This window comes from Naegleria gruberi (assembly GCF_000004985.1).
Source record: "Naegleria gruberi genomic scaffold NAEGRscaffold_77, whole genome shotgun sequence".
NCBI classification, from domain to species: domain Eukaryota; phylum Heterolobosea; class Eutetramitea; order Acrasida; family Naegleriidae; genus Naegleria; species Naegleria gruberi.
The window spans coordinates 69,847-78,326 of record NW_003163250.1 but is presented as its reverse complement, the minus strand read 5'-3'; the positions used below and the strand labels follow the sequence as shown (position 1 = coordinate 78,326).

At 32.3% G+C, this 8,480-nt stretch overlaps 5 protein-coding genes and 1 non-coding gene across 6 annotated transcripts in view; 3 read left to right on the top strand and 3 right to left on the bottom strand.

Moving 5' to 3' along the window:
* NAEGRDRAFT_75121 (uncharacterized protein) overlaps positions 1-486 on the bottom strand; it is a gene marked incomplete at both ends in the record, with an annotated part of 2,876 nt that extends 2,390 nt beyond the window's left edge. The window contains one exon of the mRNA XM_002669833.1: positions 73-486. Coding sequence (XP_002669879.1) covers positions 73-486 — 414 coding nt within the window. The remainder of the gene's footprint in view (positions 1-72) is intronic.
* A 75-nt stretch (positions 487-561) lies between these two features.
* NAEGRDRAFT_t760 lies at positions 562-633 on the bottom strand. The gene has a single exon. It is a non-coding gene; the product is annotated as a tRNA-Glu (tRNA).
* A 536-nt stretch (positions 634-1,169) lies between these two features.
* On the top strand, positions 1,170-2,054 carry NAEGRDRAFT_75120 (uncharacterized protein; the record flags this gene model as incomplete). Its single annotated transcript, XM_002669880.1, has 1 exon — positions 1,170-2,054. One exon carries the CDS (start codon positions 1,170-1,172, stop codon positions 2,052-2,054), a length of 885 nt encoding a protein of 294 aa, XP_002669926.1.
* Positions 2,055-2,416: 362 nt separating this feature from the next.
* Positions 2,417-4,492, top strand: NAEGRDRAFT_75119 (uncharacterized protein; the record flags this gene model as incomplete). The annotated part of the gene is made up of 1 exon (XM_002669879.1): positions 2,417-4,492. The coding sequence occupies one exon, from the start codon at positions 2,417-2,419 to the stop codon at positions 4,490-4,492; it is 2,076 nt and encodes a 691-aa protein (XP_002669925.1).
* Positions 4,493-4,565: 73 nt separating this feature from the next.
* Positions 4,566-5,484, top strand: NAEGRDRAFT_75118 (uncharacterized protein; the record flags this gene model as incomplete). Its single annotated transcript, XM_002669878.1, has 3 exons — positions 4,566-4,610; positions 4,694-5,331; positions 5,421-5,484. 3 exons carry the CDS (start codon positions 4,566-4,568, stop codon positions 5,482-5,484), a joined length of 747 nt encoding a protein of 248 aa, XP_002669924.1.
* A 206-nt stretch (positions 5,485-5,690) lies between these two features.
* Positions 5,691-8,411, bottom strand: NAEGRDRAFT_53902 (uncharacterized protein; the record flags this gene model as incomplete). Its single annotated transcript, XM_002669832.1, has 1 exon — positions 5,691-8,411. The coding sequence occupies one exon, from the start codon at positions 8,409-8,411 to the stop codon at positions 5,691-5,693; it is 2,721 nt and encodes a 906-aa protein (XP_002669878.1).
* Positions 8,412-8,480: the final 69 nt, after the last annotated feature.

Genomic DNA, 8,480 nt, shown 5'->3' with positions numbered 1-8,480 from the left:
AGGAATGGAAATGCCATTTCCATCTTGTGTGTTGAGGCAGGTCAAGATGGGTGTTATTGTTGATGATTCGACTAGTTTCGTAAATTCTAAATGATAATTCATTGAAGGAGATAAATTAACTGGATTGATAGGACAGAAAATACTGCCATCTGGAAGTATCAGTATCTTCAAGTGAACGTTTCTTTCACCTGCCGATGTTGCTTTTGTGAAATTCTCAAATTGACTAAAGAGTGTCCAATTAAAAGTTAATAATAATTGATTAAAGTTTGTACATGGATTATCCACAGACATTCCACATGTGCTGTTGTTACTGTTTTTGATGGTTGTTCCACCTCCCATGTACATTGTCAGTGATAGAGTTGAAGTTTGGGTTGAGTTGAGGAGAGTGTTGAATGTTTGTTGTGAAAAAGTCAAATTACAATTGGCTAACAAGGCCCAATTCAAAACCAAGATGGCAAACAAGATGAAAGAAAAGGAGTTTGCCATTTTTTTTGCAGTGTTTCAGAAATAAATCCGGAGATGATAACCAAACTATTCCGCATTTGAAAATGTAAAATTATCCTCCCATGCCGGGAATTGAACCCGGACCTCCTGGGTGAAAGCCAGGTATCCTAGCCATTGGACTACACGGGAATACATTCACTATGAAATATTTCTTTGTTTATTCATTCACATCGGTTCAATAATAGAAATGTACATTTCTAGTAGTTTATTAATAAAAGAAGTGAGAGAATAAGAACGAACAGTAATGGATATATTAATACACGAATCCTCAGCTATGGGAACATTGTATCTCATACTCAATAAGTATGGTCACTGTAATTTAACTCCGTTACACACTTTTCTTGAATGCCAAATAGATTCCAATATAATTCCACATGCGCAAAACTCCATATAACATCCACCAAGATAATTATCTTAAATAGTTTAATTCTAATCGAATCTCAAATTATTTCAAATTGTTAAAAAATAATTCAATAATGCGAACTGTCAATCTCCACTTCCTGTTGTTGTCCATCCTATTGGTCATATCCTGTTGTTGTCTATTGAATGTCATCTTGTGTGATGAATGTCCAACCAGCATCACAAGAGATTTTTTAATTGGAAAGAATTTCACAACAACCATGAACGGTTTTAAATACTCGACCAATCCTAGCAATTTCAATCAAATGCACATGTTTTTCAGTGAACAGTATGCACATGTACAAGTTGTTGATTTTAATTATGAAGGAAATACAAGAGATCTTGTGATTGAGTTCTCAGTTAGCTATACTATTTTCGACGAAAGTATTAGATTGGGCAGTGCATCACTTACTCCATGTTATGAATATTTTGGCAAGTTTTCCTCCACAGATGAGTCCAACAGAGCCATGGCTTGCTCAAAGTGGCAAAAATTCTTCAGAACAGCGGGAACATCTCAAAATGCTTATCAAACTCAATTGACTAACAATTGCACTCAATTAACCTTGAAGAATTCATTTATTGAATTAGAATTTGAACAAAGTGAAAGATATCCTACTACTTTCTGTGATGAATTTGTAGAAAAGAAGGATTGGTTCGTCACTGAAGACATGCAACACAAATTTTATGTTAAATTTTCAGAGACGAAAACACTTTCGAGATTTAAATTGGGAAATTTTGAAATGATGATTGAAACTATTGAAGGACCTTTGTGTAATGGTTCTCAGTCCCTAGTTATTGGTGAATTTGAAATTTTCTCAAACTATTCCCTTATTAATTCAAATGTCAAGTCATGTGTCAATTCTAATGACAAGTGCAATTTGTGCAATGATCAAAAATTGAAGAATATCTTATTTGGAAAATTGAACAGAAATTCTGCATGTACTGAATTCTCTGTTTCAAATGCTCAAAATTTTACTGTCAATGGTCAATCACCTTCTCCATTTAATCCAAAAAAGGATGACAGTTCAGATATTGGAATTATCGTTGGAGCAACCATAGGTGGTCTTTTCGTGATTATTTGTTTCTCTGTCTCAATTATTGGATTACTTTACATGTTTTATCGTAAGAAACAATACACAACCTTAAATTAAAATAACCTTAATTTTCACAAATTCTCATTTATATATTGTTTTTAATCTCATGAAGTAAATTTTGTAATCTTTCGAATAGTCGTAAACTAAATCACGTTTTGGAATTACAAAAATTAAAATTACTTTAAAAAAAAATAAGAGGAGGAAATGAGTTTAATTTCAACCATTCACACAAAATCGGAGATCACCATCCAACACTTGGCACTACAAATTGAAGAACCATTAAAACTTGCAAGAAATGACGGTATTATTGTATTCAAATCTAAATATATTGGAACCGATGTAAATTTAAATGGTCATTATGTTGTTAAAATTAAATTTATAATTATGGAGAAATTGAACATAATATGAAAGCTAAACAAATGCACAATGCAAATATATTAACTTATGAAATCACTGAAAAGAATGGAAATGAAGCTATTATTATTTCCAAATATAGAGGTATTAATTTGTCTAATTATAGAAATTTGAAACCTAAACTCTATTTGGGAAATTTACTTCAAATTCTAATTAAAACCAGTCATGGACTAAAATCTCTTCATGATAACAATTTAATTCATTGTGATATCAAACCAGACAATTTATTCCTCCAAGAAACAATAATTACCAAAAAAGAGGATAATATTCTCCATATAGAGACAATTATTGGAGATTTGGGAAGTGTTAGAGAGAATGCATGTCCAATACCTTCTGATAGAATTGGTGTCACTGTTACAAAAGTTCAAGATGTTGATTCAAACCCATCAAATTTATCAGAGAGTTCTTCTTCCTCTTCTTTCATATGTGGGACTTTTGGATTTATTGCACCTGAATGCCTAAATCAAGGTTTAATATCTTTCAGGAGTGATATTTGGAGTTTAGGTAGATCATTATTAAATGTAATATTTCCAAAAAATGAATCCCTAGATATTCAACATCATTTAGATGATATATATCAATATTTAATCATTCACATGGAAAATAATAATATTTCACAAATAATTAAGGAAGCTAATTTGGATGATGATATTGAAGGTTGGACTGAATTTTTCAAAATCCTAATTTCCATGTTGAATGACGATTATGAAATGAGGCCAAATGCAAGTGAAATATTGAGTAGAATATTCAAGACAAATGGATTATCATCAGATTTTTTTAAATCATATCCAATAGGTATTAATGATAATTTTACTCATAATAGAGATATTATATTGGCATGCCTTTCATTTAGTGATGTTTATTTTAAATGCAATCCATTTGAAAATAATGAATTGTTGAGAATGGATAGACAATTCATAATGCAAGTTGTTAACAGGAAAGGATATTTATTGAAATATATTAATGAAATAGATAGAGAAATAGTATTAGAAGCAGTCAGAGAGGATGGAACGTCTCTTGCCTATGTTAATAATGCTACATTTAAGAAGGATAGAGAAATAATCGAAACAGCTATTCAACAGAATGCTAATGCCTATTTCGAAATAGATTCATCTCTTAAACATGATGAACAAATTATTCAATTGACAGTTGAAAGATTTAAATTATCGCTTCAGGCTTGTGTTGAATCTTTGAAGAATGATATTGAAAATAATTTAAAAGTTATTGAACAACTAGGAATTGAATTGAAAAAAATAAGGAATAGAGAATTTATCATGAAACAATTTAGTCATGTTGAGGAAGCTCTTCAAATAGCACTATCCAATCTAGATTTCTGTGAGAACGATTTCACTGAAAACATTGAGGAAATATTCGAAACTTCAAGAGATACACTAGTGAAGTCAATCAATGAGTTTGCACAGAATGATTTTATTGAGGAGTTATATTCTGCTTCCATCTTACCAAGAGCTCCAAATTATTATAAAAATGATAAGGAGCTTGTATTAGAGGTTATTAAGAAGTTTCGACCATCTATTCAACAAGCCGATGAATTAATAAGGAATGATAAGAAATTCATTTTAGAAACAGTTAAACAGAAGGGAACAGCATTGGAATATGTGAGTGAAGATTTCAAAAATGATCCAGACATTATCAAAGCAGCAGTAGGCAATAATGTGCATGCATTGACATATGTAGACGAATCTTGGAAGAAAGATAGAGATTTTGTTTTACAATTGGTTGAAATTGATGGAGCAGCATTGGAATACGTTGATCCAAAATTCCAAAAAGATAGAGAAATTGTAAAGATTGCATTGCAAAATGATGGATTCGTATTATTTTCTCTTGATTCATCATTACAGATGGATAAGGAAATTGTAATTGAAGCAGTCATTCAAAACGTTTTAGTATTGGAATATATTGATGTGTCATTCAAAATAGACAAGTCATTCATGAAAGAGGTAGCTCAATATGATGAGTATGCATTATATTTTGCAGATGATTTGTTAAAGAATGATTCTGATTTTAAATTGGAAATGCTTAACGAATATGGTGAAACAGTATTAGAATTTTTTTTTTATTGATTTAATATTGTAATCTTTTCAATAATTATTAAATAGTTAAAATACTATTTTTAAATTTAAATTTTTAAAAAAAATGGGAAAACACGACAAGAAGGATGAAACTCTCGATCAACAAAAGGTATGATGTAATATTAAAGACTCTTTTTGATCAAAACGGAAGTTACATTTTAGATTCACGATATTATCGGAAGGTGTTTAAAGTATTTTAATAGAATTTATGAACCTCTGGTGAAAACAGCCTTGTCCGAAGAGTATGGAGAAGGCTGGAAGGAAATTGTAGAAAAAGCAGCAAGTAATCAAGATCAGGGAGGTGATTATATGAGTGCTACAACATTTGGAAGAGGATCATCTTCATCTGCTCCGAGATTTAATGTTAATTTATCAGCATCAAGTGCTTGGGATACACAGAATATTATTGGAGTTATACAACGACATTGGAATGATGCGTTTGCTGCGGGAAATAGATGGTTGACTAATACGGATAGGAATTTATTATTTGAAGCTAGGAATTGTAGAAATAAGTGGGCTCATCAAAATCATTTTACTTTGAGGGATACGTATCGATATATTGATAGTATTCAGAGGTTATTGGAATTAATTCCAGAGAAGAGTCATGAATGGGAGGAAGTTGACAAGATGAGGAATTATGTATTGCTATATCTTGCAAATGAAGTGAAAAGAGAATCCAAGAAAAAGCAGGAGGAAAAACATGCTAAGTCTTCTAAACCTTCTAGTAGTAGCAGTTCCAAAAATGTTTCACATTCTTCACCTGAATATCATGAAGAGGAACAAGAGGAAGAAGAGGAATACTATAATTCGAATATTTCGTATAATAGTTCGTATAACAATTCTAACCTAAGTTTTTCATCCAAAGAGGCAGAAGAACGCCTTAACAGTATCTATTCATCTAAGAATTATCATGATTCAGATTATTCCAGTCCACAGCCACAACAACAGCCATCGATTCACCACCAGAATCATCAACACCATAACATTTCTCCAGAAGAGGAACTGATACAAAAGTTTTCATCCTTATCTGGTCTCACGAGAGAGTTTACTGTTATTTGTCTATCAGAGGCCAACTATAATCCTGAAAAAGCTTGGGAACTCTATGTGAATGCTCGTGAATCAGGAAAAATACCTCCACATGCTTGGTTAAACAAATAGAGAAATTGTAATATAATATTAACAGAAACGTTTAATCCTTAGTAAACTTTTTGATAAAGCTCTTACTTGAAGTCATGATAGCACTTGTTGCTTGTTCCATTTTCTTTGTTGCTGTACCAATAGCACTAGCTTGAGGTGCATCTTTGGCATCTCCACCTTGTCTCTTCCTTAATTCTTTTTGATAACCTTCAAGAATTTGTTGTTTTTCATTCTTTTGTAATTCTTTCAATTCCAAAATCTTTGTGAGTTCAGGTAAAGAATGGTCGTTTGGAGCAAGACTAATATAAGTCTCAGCAATCAAATCATTTGGAGCAGATAAGGTACGTAAAATACATTCAATTTTTTGGGCCTTTCCATCAACTTTCCTTGCAAAACTTGCCAAATCATCCTCATCAAATCTTGTATTATCACCCAAATTAATTAATTCTCTAATACTATATTTTACAAGTGACCTAGAGTTGACCAACAATTGTTGAGCTCCCATTAGTGAAATCTTCTTACACTTGTAAATATTGTTGATATAGTTTGCCATAAATGACAATACAAAATTGTCACAGAAGAATTTAAAGTGAGTAATAGGAAGTGCCTTAGCCAAGAATGGTATAGCATCTTTGAGAGTTTGCATGATAACAGAAATGAAAGGAGATTGATCTCCGACAGTATCCATACTACCCCATGCAACAGAAATCATTTCAGAAAATTGTTTTTCCATGACATTCATCAAGTTATGTACAAGAACCTCAATACCACTCTTCAAAACATGGTAGAATTGACCTTGTTCTTCAGAAAGGTCAACTTGGTCACAATATGGTTCTTGAAGAGTTTCTTTCAATTCATCTTGTACCATTTCAATGTTTTGTTGACAGTAGTCAGCACTATTAATAATGTAAAATACAACCATTTCTTCTCTATCAGTAAGCTTAATCTTCTTATCGGAGAAGGTTTCTGTTGGTAAAATATTTGACATACCCAAACTACGAATGAATGAGGAGGCACCAGAACCACCAGCAACAGGTGACGAAACACTAGAATTTCCTGATGCAGCATTATTTGGAGCGTTGGAATTTAAAGAAGCAATAGATTGAATTTTTGGTAATTTGTTAGTAAGAATGCCAGCATACTCAGCAAGATACTTTTTGAATACCTTCTCAACCAAGTCATAGAGGGTCTTCTTTTTAGATAAAGCACTGCATGACTTCATAGATTCCACAATGTACATGAACAAATCTTGACTACTGCTGTATTCGCTGTTCATGTCCCAAGTTTCTTTTTGGATAATATTTGAAAGAGTTTCTCTCATTGACTCTTCTTCATATTCAATATATACACTCATATGTTCCTCGAAACAACTACTAATAAAACCAATAAAGTTATACTTATTCTTTGGTTTCTTCTTTGCCTTTTCAACTTCTTTAATGCCACTAGCTGATCCATCACCCTCTTTCAATAAGGAATCAAGAGTTGATGTTTTAGTAATATCATTTTCAACCTTTTCAAGTTCTCTACGTTTGATCATAATCTTGAATTGTTTTTTCAGATTGTCATTGGCTTCAGGACTACCCTCTTGTAATTTTTGACCTGCCTCTTTTAAGAGCTTTTCTTCTTGATCAAGTTGTCTCTTTTGTTGTTGAAGATCTACCAAAATTTCAGATTCGTCTGGATCATAAAATCTCTCTTGCATGTCACGTTCAAACTTGATTGTTGACAAGATTACTGTATATAAAGTTTTACCAGAAACATTGTTTCCTCTTTGGAGCATTTGAACAATAGCTTGTCTAGTCATTAAACTGAATTCAACAGTAATTTCTTGTGGAACTGACCAAAAACTAGGGAAGATATCTCCAAATTGTTCTTGATAGGATTTCAAAACTTTCATGAGCCATTTGTATCTGTCTGCAATTCTTTCCAATTTACTTTCTTCTTTTCCTTCTCTGAATGTCATATCATAGACATGCAATGCTCTATTTTTAACAAATTGAGAAATAAGTTCAGTTCTAATAGAATCTCCAAGAGCATCCACAGCCAAACAAGCCTCTGATAACAGTTGTTGTACGTTTTCTCTACCTGAATTTTTGTGAGCGTCCAAACTCTTAAAATCTTGGAACAATTGATCACGAAGTGACTTTTTAACACTTTCAAATCTCATAAATAAATTTTGAACTTTAGGAATGCTAGATTTGTACTTTTCAAAATTAGCCAACAACTCATTGACAGCTTCCAATAATTCCGCAACTTGTTTGTATTGTTTCTTTTGTGTGTAGAGTGTTAACTTATCCACAGCCGACACCAACATGTGAAGTCTCTTCAATGTAGTCATTGTAACAGTAAGATTTCTCTTACCATAGTCAAGTGATTTAATATCCTTTGTGATGTTTTGTACCATTTGTTCGGATTGTTCAGCTTTAGACTTAATTTCGTTAATCTTTTTAAACAAACTTTGAATGGTTTCTCTTGCTTCCTCCAAGTCTCTCCTTGCCTGAACACCAGAAGAGCTTTGTTTACGAACAGCAACAAGGATATCTTCATCGACACGTTGAATCTTCTTCTTGACTTTTATGATGGATGATTCAAGACCTTCATTCAAGGCTTGTTCGTTAGGGAAACGAAGATTTATATAATGAACAGGATCAAAGAAACTCGAATCGAAAGGATCTCTCTGTGGAAGCACCTCCTCAAGAACCTGATCAACTTTATCACTGAGTTGAATTGTGTGTTCTGGTTGTTGTTGTTGTTGTGAAGGATTTTTCGACATTTTCCGAATAAATTAATGATGATGAAGATAATTGTTGATTGTCCACAAATCAATCCAATTTAAAATAGA